Raw genomic sequence first — 21,058 nt, 5'->3', positions numbered from 1 at the left:
TGGTGACACAGGACAAGATAGTACAAAGTCAGCATGGTTTCCTTCAGGGAAAATCCTGCCTTATGAACCTGTTGGAATTCTTTGAGGAGATTACAAGTAGGATAGATAAAGGGGATACAATGGATGTTATATATTTGGACTTTCAGAAGGCCTTTGATAAGGTGCCACACATGAGGCTGCTGACTTAAGTTAAGAGCCCATGGTATTATAGGAAAGTTACTAACGGTTAGAGCATTGGCTGATTGGTAGGGGGCAGTGAGTAGGAATAAACAATTCCTTTTCTGGTTGGCTGCCGGTGTTCTACAGGGGTCGGTGTTGGGACCACTTCTTTTTATACTGTATATCAATCGTTTAGCTGTTGGAATAGATAGCTTTATTGTCAAGTTTGCAGATGATTTGAAGATAGGTGGAAGAGCAAGTAGTGTTGAGGAAACAGGTAGGCTGCAGAAAGACTTGGACAGATTAGGAGATTGGGCAAGAAAGTGGCAAATGAAATATAATGTTGAAAAATACATGGTCATGCACTTTGGTAGTGAAAATAAATGTGCAGACTATTTTCTAAACATGGAAAATATCCAAAAATCTGAGATGCAATGGGACTTGGGAGTCCTTGTGCAGGACACCCTAAAAGTTAATTTGCAGGTTGAGTCAGTGGTGAAGAAGGCAAATGCAGTGCAAGCATTCATTTCAAGAGTTCTTGAATACAAGAGTAGGGATGTGATGCTGAGGCTTTATAAGGCACTGGTTAGACCCCACCTTGAATACTGTATTTTGAACAGTTTTGGGCTTCTCATCTCAGAAAAGTGCGCTGGCATAGGAAAGGGTCCAGAGGCAGTTCACGAAAATGATTCAGGGAATGAAAAGCTGAGAAGTGGCAGATGGAGTTCAACCCACATAAGTGTGAAGTGGTTCAATTTGGTAGGTCAAACATAGCAGAATATAGTATTAATGGTCAGACTCTTGGCAGTGTGGAGGATCAGTGGGATCTTGGGGTCCGAGTCCATAGGTCGCTCAAAGCAGCTGCGCAGGTTGACTCTGTGGTTAAGAAGGCGTATGGTGTATTGACCTTCATCAATCGTGGAATTGAATTTAGGAGCCGAGAGGTAATGTTGCAGCTATATAGAACCCTGGTCAGACCCCACTTGGAGTACTGTGCTCAGTTCTGGTTGCCTCACTACAGGAAAGATGTGGAAGCCATAGATGGGTGCAGAGGACATTTACAAGGATGTTGCCTGGATTGGGGAGCATGCGTTATGAGAATAAGTTGAGTGAACTCGCCCTTTTCTCCTTGGAACGACGGAGGATGAGAGGTGACCTGATAGAGGTGTATAAGATGATGAGAGGCATTGAGCGTGTGGATAGTCAGTGGCGTTTCCCCCGGGCTGAAATGGTTGCCACAAGAGGACACGAGTTTAAGTTGCTGGGGAGTAGGTACAGAGGAGATGTCGGGGAAAGTTTTTTGCTCGGAGAGTGGTGAGTGCGTGGAATGGGCTGCAGACAATGGTGGTGGAGGCTAATACAATAGGGTCTTTAAAGAGGCTTTTTGATAGGTACATGGAGCTCATTAAAATAGGGCTATAGGTAAGCCTAGTCATTTCTAAGTTAGGGACGTGTTTGGTACAACTTTGTGGGCTGAAGGTCCTGTATTGTGCTGTAGGTTTTCTATGTTTCTATGAAAGGGTTATCATATGAGGAATATTTAATGACTCTGGGCCTGTACTCGCTGGAATTTAGAAGGATGATGGGGAATCTTATTGAAACCTTTTGAACTTTGAAAGGCCTAGACAGAGTAGATGTGGAAAGGATGTTTCCCATAATGGGAGAGTCTAGAACAAGAGGTCACAGCCTCAAAATAGAGGTACATCCATTTAAAACAGATGTAGAGAAATTTCTTTAGCCAAAGGGTGGTGAATTTGTGGAATTTGTTACCATATGCAGCTGTGGAGGCCAGGTTGTTGGATGTATTTAAGGCAGAGATTGATAGGTTCTTGATTGGACATGGCATCAAAGGTTTTGGGGAGAAGGCAGGAGAATGGGGTTGAGGAAGGTGATAAAAGGATCAGCCATGATTGAATGGCAAAGCAGACTCGATGGGCCAAATGGCCTAGTTCTGCTCCTATGTCTTATGGTCTTATTGCCTTGAGTCAGAATGGGAAGTAGAATTAAAATTGGTTGCCACTGAGAGATCCTGCTTTTTCTAGTGGGCAGAGCATAGGTGTTCAAGCGAAGCTCCCAATCGACGTCAGGTCTTGCCGATATACAGGAGGCTACACCAGGAGCATTGGATACAGTAGAAGACCCCAGTAGACTCACAGGTGAACAGTCGCCTCACCTGGAAAGATTGTTTGAGGCACTGAATGGTAGTGAGGGAGGAGGTGTAGGGGTAGGTGTAGCACTTATTCTGCTTGCAAGGATATGTATTAGGAGGGAGATCAATGGGGAGGGATGAATAGACAAAGGAGTCACGTAGGGAGCGATCCTTGGAAAGCAGTAAGTGGGGGAGCGGCAGCAATGAGAATATGTGCTTGGTGGTGGGATCCCATTGAAGATGGCGTACAAGATGGTGGCGAAGACGTTCACAGGGATGATACGTGGCTATGGTAGGGGGTCTCTGAGCACACGGTCAGAGTCGGATGGCAGCAGAGATCACAGGGGGAGCAGTGAGAGAAGGTTTCACTGAACTCCTGTTGAAGGGAGAATTTAAACTTCAGTTAGGCATTGCTGGAAAAGACCTCAGTGTAGTAGTCCACTCACAAAGAATAAGGAAAGGAATATGTTAAAGCTTTATTCCTTAGAATGTAGATAGAATGGAGTTTTGATAGAGGTATACAAAATTATTAGGAATATAGATAGGGTAAATGTAAGTAGATCTTTTCTACTGAAGTTGCGTGAGACTAGAGCTAAAGGTCGTGGGTTAAGGGTGAAAGGTGAAATGTTCAAGTGGAACATGAAGGGGAGCTTCTTCGCTCAGAGGATAGTGAGAATGTGGATCGAGCTACCAGTGGAAATGGTGTATGCGTGCTCATTTTCAGCATTTTAAGAGAAATTTGGATGGGTACGTGAATGGGAGGGTTATGGAAGGCTATAGTGCAGGTACAGGTCAATGAGAATAGGCTGATTAATAGTTCTGACGAAGGGTCTCGGCCCAAAATGTCGACAGTGTTTCTACATATAGATGCTGCCTGGTCTGCTGTGTTCCACCAGCATTTTGTGTGTGTAGGCTAATTAATGGTTTGGCACGGACTAGAGGGACTGAAGGGCCTGTTTGTGGCAGTAGTATTCTAGTGACTAAACAATGACAATGTATTTCTAAACAAGAGGAAGCTTACAGATGGTGATGTTGCACTACACTTACAACCTTTGTCTTTGGTGGTGTTAAAGTCACATGAATGAATATAGATGGAGTGAGATGTCCTTGTTCCTTGTATCTGAATCCTCTGGTAATAAAGCCCCCGACCTGGGATGTTAACTGTTTCAGTACAGACTTGCTTTAACTTTGTGTTTGGTATCCAGAGGGTATAACCTTGTTCACCCATCACTGAACTATTCTCATAACATTGGACTCACTTTGAAGGCCTTTTCATCTCATGTTCTCTATATTTATTATTATTATTAATATTTTCCCCCTTTTCTGTTTGCACAATTTGTTTGACCGTCCTTTTGGGTGCGGTCTTTCACAGATTCTTTTGTGTTATTTGCATTTATTATGATTGCCTGCAAGTAGAAGAATCTCAGGGCTGTATATGGTGACATATATGTACTTGGATATTAAGTTCATTTTCAGCATTGCAAGGACATTCTGGTCTCTGAACACCAGTACCTTCCATCCTCCCACTGTTTAAAATCTATTTCACCTCTGCAATTTTTTTTTAATAGCGAGAAGATGATCATGTTGTGTTCCATCTGCCTCTTCCTTGCTGCTCCACTTGCACCATCTGTGTTCGCTTGAAGCTTCCCTGTACCCTGTTCACGGCTTATGCTGACACCTAACTTTTATCACAGATAGCTCGTCCCTTCATCCAAAGCATGAATGTAGATTGCCTCAGCTGCAGCCCCCAACTCTGGCCACGGCTCTCGAAACCAGAAATGGCCCGTTTATTCCTCCTCTCTGCTGCCTGCTCAGCTCACCTCTGGATATTACCATCAATAGCTTGCACTATGTTTGTTCAATAATCTCTTGTGTGGCACTCTACTCAATTCCAACCTCACCGCATCAGCTGGCCCACCGAACCCTCTCCCCCAATGTACTCTGTTGGTTAACATCAGTATTATAGTCCTTTTTACTGGTGCATGAGCCCTCGTCTTTAATAATAGATTGTAGCACTCTCCTGCTGATGTCAGACCTGTGATTGTTTTTCTCTGAATCACAATCAGGTTCAATGTCACAGACATATATCGTGAAATTTATTGTTTTGCAGCAGTATGTAAAAATATAAATGACATAGTGCAAAAAGGGAGAGAAAAAAATAAAATAGTGAGGTAGTGGTCATGGGTTCATTATCCATTCAGAAATCTGATGTGGGGGGAAAGAAGCTGATCCTGAAACATTGAGCGTGTGTCTTCGGACTTCTGTACTTCCTCTTCGATAGTAGCAATGAGAAGAAGGCATGTCCTGGGTGATGGTGGTCTGTAAAGATGGCAGATGAACTAAATGAGTTTTGCATCATTCTTCACTGTGGAAGACACTAGCAATGTGCCAAATGTAGTGCATGAAAACAGAGAAGTGGGTGCAGTTAATATCAGAAGGAAAAAGGTGCTCAAAAAGCTGTAGGACCTAAATGTACCAGAAGAACTGCACCCTATGGTTCTGAAAGAGAGCGTTACAGATTGTGGTGGCATTATAAATGATCTTTCAAAAATCATTGGACTGTTTCATGGTGCCAGAGGACTGGAAAATTGCAAATGTCACTCCACTCTTTAAGAAAGGAGGAAGGCAGCAGGAAGGAAATTATAGACCAGTTAGCCTGACGAAAATGGTTGGGAAGATGTTAGAGTCAATTGCTAAGGACAAGGTGATGGAGTACTTGGTGAGACAGGACAAGATAGGATAAAGTCAGCATGGATTCCTTCAGGGAAAATCCTGCTTGATGAACTTAGACAATAGACAATAGGTACAGAAGTAGACCATTCGGCCCCTCGAGTCTGCACTGCCATTCTGAGATCATGGCTGATCATTCACTATCAATACCCAGTCCCTGCCTTGTCCCCATATCCCTTGATTCCCCTATCCATCAGATATCTATCTAGCTCCTTCTTGAAAGCATCCAGAGAATTGACCTCCACTGTCTTCCGAGGCAGTGCATTCCACACCTCCACAACTCTCTGGGAGAAGAAGCTCTTCCTCAACTCTGTTTTAAATAACTGACCTCTTATTCTCAATCCATGCCCTCTGGTACTGGACTCTCCCAACATCTGGAACATACTTCCTGCCTCAATCCTATCAAATCCTTTAATTATCTTAAACGTTTCAATCAGATCCCCTCTCAATCTCCTCAATTCCAGCGTGTACAAGCCCAATCTCTCCAATCTCTCTGCGTAAGACAGCCCTGCCATCCCAGGAATCAACCTAGTGAATCTACGCTGCACTTCCTCAATTGCCAGAATGTCCTTCCTTAAACCTGGAGACCAAAACTGTACACAATATTCCAGGTGTGGTCTCACCAGGGCCCTGTACAAATGCAAAAGGACATCCTTGCTCTTGTACTCAATTCCCCTTGTAACAAAGGCCAACATTCCATTTGCCCTCTTCACTGCCTGTTGCACTTGCTCATTCACCTTCATTGACTGGTGAACTAGGACTCCTAGGTCTCTTTGCATTTCTCCCTTACCTAACTCTATACTGTTCAGACAATACTCTGCCCTCTTGTTCCTGCTTCCAGAGTGGATAACTTCACATTTATTCACATTGAATGACATCTGCCAAGTATCTGCCCACTCACCCAGCCTATCCAAGTCTCCCTGTATTCTCCCAACGTCCTCTTCGCATGTCACACTGCCACCCAGTTTAGTATCGTCAGCAAACTTGCTGATATAGTTTTCAATGCCCTCATCTAAATCATTGACATAAATCATAAAGAGCTGTGGTCCCGATACAGAGCCCTGTGGTACCCCACTAGTCACCTCCAGCCAGTCCGAGAAACAGCACTACCCTTTGCTTTCTATCTGCCAACCAGTTTTCTATCCATGTTGAAACCCTGCCCCCAATGCCATGAGCTCTGATTTTACTCACCAATCTCCTATGTGGCACCTTATCGAATGCCTTCTGAAAATCTAGGTACACAACATTCACTGGCTTACCCTCATCTAACATCCTTGTTACACCCTCAAAAAACTCCAACAGATTTGTCAAGCATGATTTGCCCTTGGTAAATCCATGCTGGCTCGGCCTAATCCTATTTCTGCCATCAAGATGTGCCACTATTTCGTCCTTAATAATGGACTTAAGCATCTTCCCCACGACTGACGTTAGGCTAACAGGGCGATAGTTCTCAGTTTTCTCCTTCCCTCCCTTCTTGAAAAGTGGGATAACATTAGCCACTCTTCAATCTTCAGGAACTGATCCTGAATCTAAGGAATCTAAAGAACTTGTTGGAATTCTTTGAAGAGATTACAAGTAGGATAGATAAAAAGGATTCAGTGAATGTTGTATATTTGGACTTTCAGAAGGCCGTTGACAAGGTGCCACACATGAGGTTGCTTTCCAAGTTAAGAGCCCATGGTATTACAGAAAAGTTACTAACATGGTTAAAGCATTGGCTGATTGGTAGGAGGCAGAGAGTGGGAATAAAAGGATCCTTTTCTGGTTGGCTGCCAGTGACTAATGATGTTCCACAGGGGTCCAGTCAAAAACCTATCAACCTCTGCCTTAAATACACCCAACGATCTGGCTTCCACAGCTGTCTTTTTATACTGTCTACAAATAATTTAGATGATGGAATAGATGGCTTTGTTGCCATGTTTGCAGATGATACAAAGATTGGTGGAGAGGCAGGTAGCGTTGGGGAAACAGGTAGGCTGCAGAAGAACTTGGACAGATTAGGAGAATGGGCAAGAAAGTGGCAAATCAAATATAATGTTGAAAAATGCATGATCATGCACTTTAGTAGCAGAAATAAATGTGGAGAAAATCCTAAAATCTGAGATTCGGAAGGACTTGGGAGTCTTTTTGCAGAACACCCTAAAGGTTAATTTGTAGTTTGAGTCGGTGGTGTGGAAGGCAAATGCAATGTTAGCATTCATTTCAAGAGGTCTAGAATACAAGAACAAAGATGTGATGCTGAAGCTTTATGAGACACTGGTGAGGCCTTATCTTGAGTATTGTGAACAGTTTTGGGCTCCTCATCTTAGAAAAGATGTGCTGCATTGGAGAGGGTCCAGGAGAGGTTCACAAGGATGATTCCATGAATTAAAGGATTGTCATATGAGAAATGTTTGATGGCTCTGTCTCTACAGCTGGAATTTGGAAGGATGAGGGGGGATTTCATTGGAACCTTTCAAATGTTGAAAGGCTTAGACACAGATGTGGAAAAGATGCTTCCCATGGTGGGAGAGTATAGGACAGGAGGGCACAGCCTCAGGATAGAGGGGTTTCCATTGAAAACAGAGATGCGGAAAAATTTCTTTAGCCAGAGGGTGGTGAATTTGTGGAATTTGTTGCCACGTGCAGCTGTGGAAGCCAGATTGTTGGGTGTATTTAAGGCAGAGATTGGTAGGTTTTTGATTGGACATGGCATCAAAGTTTACAGGGAGAAGGCCGGGAAATGGGGTTAAGGAGGAGAGAAAAAAGGATCAGACATGATAGAATTGTGGAGCAGACTCGATGGACCAAATGGCCTAGTTCTGTTCCTATGTCTTATGGTCTTATGTCAGCTTTTTGAGGCAGTGCCTTTTGAAGATGTCCTTGATGCTGGGGAGGTTAGTGTCCATGATGGAGCTGACTGAGATTATAGCTTGCAGCTTTTTCTGATTCTGTGCGGTTGTCCCTTCATACCAGACAGCGATGCTACCAGTTAGAATGTTCTCCACATACATCTGTAGAAATTTGCGAGTTCTTTATCAAATCTCCTCAAACTCCTAATGAAATATAACTGCTGATGAACTTTCTTTCCTATATAGTTTAGTTACATTTTCTACCTTGCAGTCTGTGTGATGACATTAAATTCATCCACTTTCCTGCAATACTCCAGGTCCAACAATCTACTGGCTTTCTAGCTCATCGGATTGTTACTGCTGCTGATTATGTTAAGCTCCCCGTTCACTCTGGTACTCCACTGCTCTATGTTTAATTTCTCTATCATTTTCTTTTCCTTCGAAGTACAGTCTCTTGTCTTAGTCTGGAATGGACCTATGTTACATTTGGGTACCATAGAACATTACAGCACAGAAACAGGACTTTTGGCCCTTCTTGGCTGTGCCGAACCATTTTTCTGCCTAGTCCCATTGACCTGCACCTGGACTACATCCCTCCATACACCTCTCATCCATGTACCTGTCCAAGTTTTTCTTAAATGTTAAAAGTGAGCCCATATTTACCACTTCATCTGGCAGCTCATTCCACACTCCCACCACTCTCCATGTGAAGAAGCCCCTCCCAATGTTCCCTTTAAACATTTCCCCCTTCACCCTTAACCCATGTCCTCTGGTTTTTTTCTCCCCTGACCTCAGTGGAAAAAGCCTGCTTGCGTTCACTCTATCTATACCCATCATAATTTTATATACCTCTATCAAATCTCCCCTCATTCTTCTACACTCCAGGGAATAAAGTCCTAACCTATTCAACCTTTCTCTGTAACTCAGTTTCTCAAGTCCCGACAACATCCTTGTAAACCTTCTCTGCACTCTTTCAACCTTATTAATATCCTTCCTGTAATTAGATGACCAAAACTGCACACAATACTCCAAATTTGGTCTCACCAATGTCTTGTACAACCTCACCATTACAGATTGGTGAAAGATTGACTCTCTTTGGGTTGGTTGTAGCCAGCGTTGCTCCTTCTCTTTCCATCCAGTCTGATGCTTCTATTGACCACAACTAGACCACTTTTCTTTTTGGGTTTTTGTGATTTTAAAAGGGTGCATAATGTTTAAACTATTTGAGTTTAAAGAACAGTTGATGTTCTAGATGGATACCCTACATCAGGTTCAGAATTAAGGTCTTGACTTGAATTGTTGACCATTCCCTTCCTTTGACCTGCCCGAGATTAGAAGGGAGGGAACAGTGGAAACTCTGGACCTTAGACAATAAGACATAGGAGCAGAATTTGGCCATTCAGCCCATCGAGTCTGCTCTAACATTCCATCATGGCTGATCCCAGATCCCACTCAACCCCATACACCTGCCTTCTCACCGTATGCTTTGATGCCCTGACTGATCAGAAAACGATCAACTTCCGCTTTAAATACATGCTCAGATTTGGCTTCCACAGCAGTCTGTGGCAGAGCATTTAACAGATTTAATAATCTCTGGCTAAAAAAAAATCCCTCCTTGCCTGTGTTCTAAAAGGTCACTTCTCAACTTTGAGGTTGTTCCCCCTAGTTCTGGACACCCCTACCATAGGAAACATCCTCTCCACATCCATCTTATCTAGTCCTTTCAACATTCAGTAGGTTTCAATGAGATCCCCCAAAGCTGTCAAAAGCTCCTCATAGGTTAACCCCTTTATTCCTGGAATCATCCTTGTGAGCCTCCTTTGGACTCTCTCCAATGACAACACATTTTTTCTGAGATATGAGACTCAAAACTGTTGACAGTACTCACTGTCTGGCCTGACTAGTGTCTTATAAAGGCTCATCATTATCTCCTTGCTTTTATATTCTATTTCCTTTGAAATAAATGCCAATACCTTCTTCACCACAGACTCAATCTGTAAATTAACCTGGGAGTGTTAGACGAGGATTCCTAAGTTCCTCTGCACTTAGAAGTCCTTTTTCAAGACCGCGAGGGGACTGGACAGGATGGATGTGGAGGGAATGTTTCCTCCTGAGGGTATCTAGAAATGGGGTCACTGTGTGGTGATTGTTTGTTCCCCCATTCAATGATGGTGAGTCTTTGGAGCTTTTTCTCACAGGGTGGTGAAGGCACAGTCCTTGGATATTATGAAGGTAGAGGGAGAGCTATTCTTGGTGAGCAAGATGTCAGAGCTATCTGGCTGGGTGGGAATGGGAAGATGAAATTGTGGTCAGTCAGCCGTGTGAGCACCTTTGTTGGCTATACACTATCCTGCCTCTAATCCATTTGTTCACATTTTATCAGCATCCTTCTGAAGGCCTTGATATGCAAGATCATGAATTTTGCAGTTCACTTTGTAGTTTGTGAAGTAGTCGCTTCCTGGTTCCATAAGACATAAGAGCATAGTTAGGGTCATTCGGCCTGTCAAGTTTTCTCTGCCATTCCATCTTGGCTGATTTATTAACCCTGTCAACTTCATTTTCCTGCCTATTTCCCCGTAGCCTTTGATGCCCTGTACAATCAAGAACCTATCAACTTCACTTTAAATATACCCAGTGGCTAAATTACAAAAATAAATAGTGCAAAAAGAGGAAAAGTGCTTCATGAGGTATCGTCCTCAATGGTAGTGCCCATGATAGGTCTGACAGGGTTTACGACTTTTGCAGCTTTTTCCAATCCTGTTCACTGACCTCTCCATACCAGATGGTGATGCAACCAGTCAAAATGTTTTCCACCATGCATCTGTAGAAATTTGCTGTGGTGACGCTCAAGATCTCCTCAAATTCCTAATGAAGTAGAGTCTCAAGTATGACTGTGTAATAGTTAGGACCGTGTGGTTGTCACTCACTCTGCTCTTGTATGTCAGAGTCACACTCACTTGCCCTGAATTATAGTCTCATGGTAGGAGAATGGGGTTACATAGAAACATAGAAAACCTAAAGCACAGTACAGGCCCTTCAGCCCACAAAGCTGTGCCGAACATGTCCTTACCTTAGAAATTACCTAGCGTTACCATAGCCCTCTCATTTTCTGAGTTCCATGTACTTGTCCAGGAATCTTTTAAAAGACCCTATCGTATCTTCCTCCATCGCCGTCAGCCCATTCCACGCACTCACCACCCTGTGTGTAAAAAAAAACTCCTGACAACTCCTCTGTACCTACTCCCAAGCATCTTAAAACTGTGCCCTCTTGTCTTAACCATTTCAGTCCTGGGAAAAAGTCTCTGATTATCCACATGATCAATGCCTCTCATCATCTTATAGAATGGGGTTGGGTGGGTTAATATATCAACCATAGAGCAGACTTGGTGTGCTGAATGGCTTAATTTTGCTCTTGTGCCTTTGTGGACACTGATCGTGCCCACAGGTTTGTTGATTCCTGTCACCAGAGTGGGTGTCTGTATGCTGGACGTGGGAGCCCCTGCTAGGTAGGAGAGTATGTGCTGGACATGGGAGTTTGTACCCACAGTGCAGTCTTTCCTGCTGCTCTGTAATTTGCAGGACTTGATACCTCAGAAGACTGGAGGTGGAAGTAAAAAGTTCAAAGTAACTTTATTATCAAAGTACATACAGTGTTGCTAGAAAGTTTGTGAATCTTGTAGAATTTTCTCTAATTCTGCATAAATATGACCTAAAATGTGATCAGATCTTCATGCAAGTCCTAAAACTAGATAAAGAGAACCCAATTAAATAAATAACACAGGAAAAACATGATACTTCATTTATTTATTGAGAAAAATGAGGCAATATTACACGTATTTGTTGGAAAAAGTATGTGAACCTCTTGGGCAGTGACTTCTACAGAAGCTATTTGGAGTCAGGTGTTCCAATCAATGAGATGCGATTGGAGGTGTGGGTTGTAGGGGTGCCCTGCCCTATAAAAAAGACACACAAAGTCAGGTTACTGACAGGGCCTGCATTCCTCAAGAAAGATCTGTTTATGTGCACCATGCCTCAATTAAAACAACTTTCAGAGGACCTTAGAAGAAGAATTGTAGAGATGCATGAAGCTGAAAAAGGCTACAAAAGCATTTCTAAAGACCTGAGTGTTCAGTCCACAGAAAGAGAAATTGTCTAAAAATGGGGGAACTTCAGTACTGTTGCTGCTGTCCCTAGGAGTGGGCATCCTGCAAAGATCACACCAAGAGCACAAGGGTAACAGCAAAATACCTACCTGCAGATATCTATAGAACTTGCTGAAATCTCTGTTCATGTGTCCACTGTAAGAAAAACACTGAATATGAACGATGTTTATGGAAGGACACCACAGAGGAACCCACTGCTCTCTAAAGAAACATTGCTGCACATCTCAAGTTTGCAAAAGATCACTTGGATTTTCTACAATGCTTCTGAGACAATGTTCTGTGGACAAATAAGATGAAAGTTGAACTTTTTGTCACCTGATGCTTAATAGAAGTTGGATAATGTAACAAGACAATGATCTGAAAGACAAGAATAAATCAACAACAGAATGGTTAAAAAAGAAGAAAATTTGTATTTGGAATGGCTGAGTCAAAGTCCTGACCTTAAATCCTATGGAAATGTCATGGAAGGAACTGAAGCAAGCAGTTCATGCAAGGAAGCTCGCCAACATCCTAAATTTGAAGCAGTTTTGTAAGAAGGAATAGCCTAAAATTTTTCCAAGCTGATGTGCGGGACTGATCAACAGTTACTTGAAACATTTGGTGGAAGTTATTGCTGTATGGTGGGGGGAGGGTGGTCACACCAGTTATTGAAAGCAAAAGACTCACATACTTTTTCCAGCAAATACATGTGTAATTGGATCATTTTTCTCAATAAATGTACAAGTAGAATGTTTTTTTGTGTTATTTATTTAATTGGATTCTCTTTTTCTGGTCTCAGGCTTGTGAGAAGATCTGATTACATTTTTGGTCATGTTTATGCAGAAATAGAGAAAATTCTACAGGGTTCACAAACTTTCTAGCACCACTGAATACGTCTCCATATTAACCTGAGATTCATAGCAAATACAAAGAAATACAATAGAATCAATGTAAGACCGCACCCAACAAGACAGGCGTACAACCAATGTGCAAATACATAAAGAGAAAGAAAAATTAAATAGTAAATAAATAAGCAATAAATGGTATGAATTGAGATGAGTCAGTAGTTTGTGGGAATAGGTCAGTGTTGTAGAGTGAAGTTTGATTCCAAACTACTCAAGTGGACTACTCATTTGGAATGTTTCCTTCATCATGCAACCTGACCCCATGGCACATGCTCCTGGAGCTGGTGCTGAAGACCCTCAGGGCATCTCTTTCTTGCTGTACACATTGTACTTCTCTCTCTGGGGGTGTGCACCATCATGGTGCTCAGATCTGAGAGCAGGGCTCTTTAAGGTCACTAAGAAGAGACTTAAGATTTTCATTTTTTCATTCAGTTTAAACAATGAATTTGTTTTGTGTCGCTTCATCTCCCCTCACCCAATCCTTCCTTTCCCCTTTTCCCCTTTTCTCCTTACCCCGTGGTATCATTTGCTGTAAGTTGGCTTTTAAGATTTCTGACCCATTTCTCTCCCTCCTTTTTCCACACCTCCTTCCACCATTCTCTCTTTCTGTTCTCTATTGTCCCCTGCCCTCCCCTGTTAAACTCTTTCATTTTCCACCCTCTCACTTACCCCCTCCCTTCGCCTTGTTCTCTCTTTTTCCTTGGCCCCACTTCTCGTTGCCTTTCCTTCCATCTCTCCCTGCCCTCCCCCACCTCTCCCTTCTCACTGCCCCTACCCCTCTTGCTGCTGCTCTACAGGTTGGCCGTGCTGTATGAGTGGTAATTGAGTAGAGCTGACGATGGCGAGTTGTGAGTCTCTCAGCAGCCCGGTGGTTCGACAGATTGACAAGCAGTTCCTTGTCTGCAGCATCTGTCTTGATCGCTACAACAACCCCAAAGTGCTGCCCTGCCTGCACACCTTCTGTGAGAGGTGAGTGTACTTCACCACTTCCTCAGCCTTGTCACTGTGTGTGTGTGTGTGTGTGTGTGTGTGTGTGTGTATATATCTGTATGTGCCCAAGTGTGTGGGACTGGTAGTGTTAGTTGGCGGTTTGGTGCCTGCATTCAGCAGAATGGTGGGGATGGGACAGTGAGTGCAGGAATTTGAGCTGGGAAGGTCAGTGGGTGTGGGGAGGGTTGCTGTGGGTGGGGTTTGGTGCCGGCCTGTATTCAGTGGTCTCTGGCTCTCTCACCATCACTCCCTCTCCTCTCAAGGTGTCTTCAGAATTACATACCTCCACAGAGTCTGAGCTTGTCCTGCCCCGTGTGCCGACAGACATCTATCCTCCCCGAGAAGGGGGTGGCTGCCCTCCAGAACAACTTTTTCATCAGTAATCTGATGGAGGTACTTCAGCGAGATCCGTCCTGCAACCGAGAGGAGGCGTCCATGAAAGCAACAGTGGGGGCTGTCTCTGGGCACTCTCTTTCCTGCCCCAACCACGAGGGCAAGGTTAGTGGACCTGTGAATTCTGGCCCCACACTGCCTAGGGTCACAGGGCGGGGGTTGGGGTGGAGTTGGACCTGATGCTTAGTATAAATCATAATCTTCCCCCAACATGCACTTTACTGTCATTGAGTTTATACCGCCAATCGAAACAATGTTCCTCCGAGCCAAGGTGCACAACACAGTACATGTAACTTGTACATCTCAAGGCATAAAGTAATATTATCACACATAAGTTAACAAATAAGGTGCATTTATGACACAAGTTAAAAAGTAAACAGTCTAATGCTACTGGCACTTCATACATGATGACACCTGGGTGGCGGCAGGGGGTTCACTCTGTGTATCTGGAGGAAATAGCTGGTTCCTATCCTAACAGTCCTTGTTCTAACGCTACAGTACCTCCTGACTGATGGTAGGGGTCAGAGATTGTTGGACAGATACACTCACACTCTCACTCTGACCCCCTTCACCTCTCCACCCTTCCTGCAGCCCCCCACCTCCCAACCAGCTGCCCCCTCTCTGGTTCCTGCCTAATACCATTGCATTGCCCTTTATCCAATGTAGTACTTTTTCACAAGCTCTGATCTTGTCCATAACTACACTGGACAGAGCTGTTTCAATCCCCGTTGTCAAAAACCAGTCCCATTGAAATATCAGGTTGCTAGTCATGGATCAACTTCAAGTTTTTTATCATCTGACTATACATATATAGCACCAAAACAAAGCAACGTTTCTCTGGACTGTGTGATCCACAAAACATTATCACACACAGCACAAAAAACAAAATATTTCCACAAATAAGTTAATAAATGTAATCTATAATGCATGTAGTCAAGTGCAGTAAATGGCTCGCTGTCCTAGTGATGAGACCTCAGTGGTGGCAGGGTGTTCATTAGTTTCACAGCCCGAGGAAGAAGCTGTTACTCAGTCTGGCAGTCCTACCCCTGATGCTCTTGTAGCTCCTTCCTGACAGTAGTGGGGCAGAGAGATTGTGGGATGGGTGGTAGTGATCCTCAACAATGCTCTGGGCCGGTGATCCTCTCAGCAGTTTTATACTATCCTTTGTAGGGTCTTTTAGTCTGATGCCTTGTAGAGCCCATTCTACACAGTGATGCAGCCAGACAGGGCACTCGATTGTGCTCTTGTAGAAAGTTATTAGTTGTTTCCTAGTACATGGTCCAGTGTGTCCCCTTCCTTTGCTGAGTTAGATGAAGGGTCTCGACCCAAAACATTGATTCTTCATTTCCCTCCGTGGATGCTGCCTTGACCTGCTGAGTTCTTCCAGCAGTTTGTATGTTGTTCTACATTTCCAGTATCTGCTGTCTCTCGTGTCTCCATCAACATCCTGTGTCAAGAAACCCTCAATGCATCTAACAATATCTGCCTTGTCGAAGCCCCGACATTAAGGAAGTCTCAATCAATATTGGGGAAATTAAAGGCATTTACTACAACTGCCCTGAACTTTCTATCATCTGTCCCTCTGTCTCTTTGTTTACTGTGGACAGTATAGAATAAAATACAAGAATGGATTTAGAAACATTATTTTCATAACTTTCAAAGTGGTGAAGATTTGTATCACATTATTAGTAAAAATATATTTTATTAAATACACATGTCTCCCAGTAGTTACAACACCTTTTGCCCATTCTGCCTGACTGGATGGTCTCTCCAGGACATCGCTGTGACATTCTCCCTTGTCACTGGTCCTCTTTTACATCCCTCTCTTGTGTCTGAAACCTGGAATGCTGAGCTGCCAGTCTTGCCCTACCCTCAGCCCATTCTCTGTAATGGTTACAACTCTGTGGTTCTGTGTGGGTTTGAGACCTCCTGAGTACCACACAGTCTCACCCTGGGACAGATCTGGGTTTCCTCATAGCTCGAGGGCTTTTGGATCCCTCAATGTCCTTTCCAGTTCACACCTCTCACTTTCCATGCCTGTTCTCATGATCACTGGACCTCCTCCTCCCCCCACCACTACCTCTGTCTGGCTGTCTCTGGGTCAGTCCCAGCATCTCCCTAATGGGGAAGGTCCTACTTCAGGGGTAGGTGGTGGAATGTGTTATGTCAGTAGAGTTCAGAGGTTTCTGCAACTGGCTGTCCTCCCTGCTCATTCCAAGGGCCAAATTACCCCAGCCGATCTGTGGAGCCTTTGACCCCTCAACAGCCGAGCACCCCGGTCCTGTCCAGTGGATCCCGTCTCTACCCCGTCCTTTGACATCCCTTGCCTCTTGGGTCAGGTGGATGCATCCTCTGGTCAGCTGTCCCCTGGCCTGATGGTGGTTCTCTGTGACAGGTGATGGAGTTTTACTGTGGCCCCTGTGAGACGGCCATGTGCGGGGAGTGTACCGAGGGTGAACACCGTGAGCACCGCACCGTGCCGCTCAAGGATGTGGTGGAGCAGCATAAGGCAGCACTTCACAAGCAACTGGACACCATCAAGAGCCGGTGAGCAGAGCAACTGGACCTCCTACTTACCCGAACCCCCTTCCCCACCCTGACCTCTCCCTTTATCCCCTCCCACCTGCACTGTTTCCCTCCTCCCTTCCACTGCCCTTTTTCTGACTCTCCCCTCTCTCTCTTCCCTCCTTGTCTTTCCCCACCACTGTTCTCTGGGTTGTGTTCTGCCTCAGACCCTCACCATTTGTGGGGAGGGAACCCTGTCTCTGGGTATTCTGATGGTTAGAGGTCTGGGCTGTTACAGGAGAGTCAGTTCTATGGTTTTGAATTAGTGGTTTTGGGTGGGTGGATGTGCAGTAACTGAGGAATCTGGGCACAAACCTTCAAGGAGGGCAGGGTATGGTGAGAGAGTGGTGAGGTCTGGGCTTCCTAATGCAGACCTGGCTCAGATCTACAGCGTATGGCCGTACTGCCCCACACTGTACTCTGTGGACTTCCTGTACCTGGGAATTCTTCTCATTGAGATGGAACTCACCACAGTCTGCACCACATTAACTTGGATGGTCTCGGCAAGAAATGTTGACTGTTTTTTCATTTCCATAGGGTTCCTCCAGTGTTTTGTGTGTGTTGCTTTGGATTTTCAGTATCTGCAGAATCTCCTGTGACTGTTGATACAAACTGGTTGACTGGAGAAGGGCAGGAGCTGCTCTGTGAACCCTGACCTTGTTGACTCTGGGGTCGCCCACAATTCATCCTAATCTGGGCTCTGGTAAACATTCATTTCCTCTACCACAACAGTCTATATGTCCATCCATATGAAATGGCAGATTCGCCACACTCTCTCAATGTGACTTGTCTCTCATAAGAGTGGCATCCGTTATGGAATGGAATTGGTTTATATAGTTACACAGTTTTGCGCTAGAGTGCAAAGCTTGTCTTGTATATTGTTCCTACATTACACAGTGCATTGAAAATGAAACAATAGCAATGTAGAATGAAGTGTTTCAGTTACAGAGAAAGTGTAGTAATGCGCACACACACTACTAGAGGAACTCAGCAAGTTGTGCAGCATCTGTGGAGGGGAATAAACAGGGTCTAGGCCCGAAACATAAACTGTTTATTCCCCTCCATAGATGCTGGTTGACTTGCTGAGTTCCTCCTACAGTGTATATGTGTGTTGCTGTGTGTTTCCAGCATCTGCAGGGTCTCTCGTGTTTAAAGGAAGTGCAGTCCAGGTAAACGATAAAGTGTAAGATCATGACGAGGTAGATTGTCAGGTCAAGAGTCTGTCCTAACATACAACAATCTGTATTATGTATAATGGGAATGGTAGGTAATTCTGGGCACCTGATGATGAAGATGGACGGTACAGGAAAGGGGGCTTGTGTTTCAGCTCCAGCCTCGGAGTGGAGAAGCAGAGAACACGGGATTTGATGGACGGGGATAAGGTGATACTTGGAAAAAGAGTTCAGTGTTGAGTGTTCAAGGAGCAGACCAAAATGAATATAGCATCAATTGAAAAGAGGAAACACTGGCAACACACATGTCTGTCAGGCAGTGTCTGTAGAAGGGGGAACTGTTAATATTTTAGGCCTAAGACCTTCCATTGACAAAACAGGTCAGGCAATGTCTGTGAGAGGAGGAACTCTATCAGAACTGGGTATGACAAGATGAACTGCACTCTAGGGTTCTGAAAGAGGCAGCATTAGAGATTATGATGGCATAAAAAGTGATCTTTCAAAAATCATTGGACTCTGGCATGGTGCCAGAGGACTGGAAAATTGCAAATGTCACTCCACTCTTTAAGAAAGTAGGAAGGCAGCAGAAAGGAAATTATAGATCAGTTGGCCAGACTTCAGTGGTTGGAATAGGCAGGTGATAGAGAAGGGATGCACTCAGATTAATGGTTTCAGATAAGGATGAGATGATGGAGTACTTGGTGACACAGGAGAAGATAGTACAAAATCAGCATGGTTTCCTTCAGGGAAAGTTATACCTGACAAACCTGTTGGATTCTTTGAGGAGATTACAAGTAGGATAGTTAAAAGGGATGCAGTATATTTGGACTTTCAGAAGGCCTTTGACAAGGTGCCACACATGAGACTGCTTACCAAGTTAAGAGTCCATGGTATTACAGGAAAGTTACTAACATGGTTAGAGCATTGGCTGATTGGTAGGAGGCAGCAAGTGGGAATAAAAAGATCCTTTTCTGGTTGGCTGCCAGTGACTGGTGGTGTTCCGCAGGGGTCGGTGTTGGGACTGCTTCCTTTTATGCTGTATATAAATGATTTAGATGATGGAATAGATGGCTCTGTTTCCAGGTTTGCGGATGATACAAAGATTGGTGGAGAGGCAGGTAGTGTTGAGGAAACAGGTAGGCTGCAGAATGGACAAGAAAGTGGCAAATTCTTCAAAATGGTTATTTCTTCAGCAGTTTGATTGAGGCACAACTGCGCAAGTTTGTGGACGTTAGCCAGTGAGAACAACGGGAAGAGTTTATAAGGAGACACCTTATAGAGTGACTGTTGGAAGAGTGGGCGATGGAGTAGAGGTAGACAGAGTAGAAAGGCTTTGGTGATAACGGGTTGAGGTGAGGTAGGTTGATGTTGTAGAATACAAACAGGAAGAATATGTGTGAGGCTGGTGTTCTGTGCTCAGTGTCAGATGTGGGAGGTCCGGGAGACTCCCAGCCTCCTGGATGACCACATCTGCAACAGGTGCGTCGAGCTGCAGCTCCTTAGGGACTGTGTTAGGGATTTGGAGAGGCAGCTCAATGACCTTCGTCTGCTCAGGGAAAGTGTGGAGGTAATAGAGAGACCTATAGGCAGGTATCACTCCGGGGCCTGGGGAGATAGTTAAGTGGGTAACAGTCAGGAGAAGGGAGGGAAGGAGTCAGACGCTAGAGAGCATGCCTGTGCCTCTACCCCTTGACAATAAGTACTCGTGCTTGAGTACTGTTGGGGGGGGACAACCTACCTGGGGGAAACTGAGAAGGGTAGGGAAAGGAAGAGGATGGCAGCAGTGATAGGAGTCTCTATAGTTAGGGGGTCAGACTGGCGATTCTGTTGACACAGGAAAGAAGCACGGATGGTAGTTTGCCTCCCAGGTGCCAGGGTCCGGGATGTTTTTGATCGTAACCACTATATCCTGAAGTGGGATGGAGAACAGCCAGAGGTCATATTGGTACCAACGACATAGGCAGTGTGGTAAACTATGTATACCTGTCTGGACATGCCCCTCTGCTGACTGCTCCTGTGGCTCCTCCCACAGACGCCTGTATAAAGGCGATTGGAGGCACTGCTCCTCCCTCAGTCTCCAAGATGTCGTGGTCTCTTTTGCTGCTAATAAAAGCCTATCGTTCACCTCCTGTCTCCGAGAGTTATTGATGGTGCATCAGGCAGGAAAAGGGAAGAGGTCCTGAAAGCAGACTATAGGGAGTTAGGAAGGAAGTTGAGAAGCAGAACCTCAAAGGTAGTCATCTCGGAACTACTGCCTGTGCCACATGACATTGGGTATAGGAGTAGAGTGAGGTGGAGGATAAATGCGTGGCTGAGGGATTGGAGCAGGGGGCAGGGATTCAGATTTCTGGATCTTTGGGACCTCTTTGAAGGCAGGAATGACCTGTACAAAAAGGACAGGTTGCACTTGAATCCCAGGGGGAACCAATGTCCTATGGGGGAGAGTTTAAACTGGGATTGCTGGGGGGTGGGAACCAAACTGAAGGGATGGAGGAAGAGGTGGCTGGCTCACAAGTCGAGAAAGCTTGAAGACAGTGCGAAAGGGAGGATAGGCAGGTGATCGAGAAGGGAAGCGCTCAGACTGATGGTCTGAGATGTGTCTATTTTAATGCAAGGAGTATTGTGAACAAAGCGGATAAGCTTAGAACGTGGATCAGTACTTGAAGCTATGATGTTATGGCCATTACAGAGATTTGGATGGCTCAAGGACAGGAATGATTACTTAGAGTCCCAGGCTTTAGATGTTTCAGAAGGGACAGGGAGGGAGGCAAAAGAGGTGGGAGCATGGCACTGTTGAACAGAGATAGTGTCACAGCTGCAGAAAAAGAGGAAGTCATGGAGGGTTGTCTATGGAGTCTCTGTGGGTGGAAGTTAGGAACAGGAAGGGGTCAATAACTTTACTGGGTGTTTTTTATAGTCCACCCAATAGTAACAGGGGCATAGAGGAGCAGATAGGAAGACAGGTTCTGGAATGGTGTAATAATAACAGGGTTGTTGTGGTGGAAGATTTTAATTTCCCATA

General features: G+C 44.6%; 1 protein-coding gene across 9 annotated transcripts in view; it reads left to right on the top strand.

Moving 5' to 3' along the window:
* The window catches only part of LOC132390965 (tripartite motif-containing protein 2-like), an 87,781-nt gene that overhangs the window by 6,755 nt on the left and 59,968 nt on the right, over positions 1-21,058 (top strand). For 5 of the 9 annotated variants that reach the window (XM_059963498.1, XM_059963500.1, XM_059963499.1 and 2 more), the window contains 3 exons: positions 13,714-13,885; positions 14,170-14,404; positions 16,695-16,846. In XM_059963498.1, the coding sequence (XP_059819481.1) occupies positions 13,755-13,885; positions 14,170-14,404; positions 16,695-16,846 (518 nt within the window). In that variant the 5' untranslated portion in view covers positions 13,714-13,754. Of the gene's footprint in view, positions 1-13,464; positions 13,886-14,169; positions 14,405-16,694; positions 16,847-21,058 lie in introns of all 9 variants that reach the window. The other 4 variants (XM_059963497.1, XM_059963504.1, XM_059963503.1 and 1 more) reach the window with 1 other exon arrangement.

This window comes from Hypanus sabinus, chromosome 3, assembly GCF_030144855.1.
Source record: "Hypanus sabinus isolate sHypSab1 chromosome 3, sHypSab1.hap1, whole genome shotgun sequence".
Lineage (NCBI taxonomy): Eukaryota > Metazoa > Chordata > Chondrichthyes > Myliobatiformes > Dasyatidae > Hypanus > Hypanus sabinus.
The sequence above is the reverse complement of the archived record's forward strand: the minus strand, read 5'-3'. Positions and strand labels throughout refer to the sequence as shown.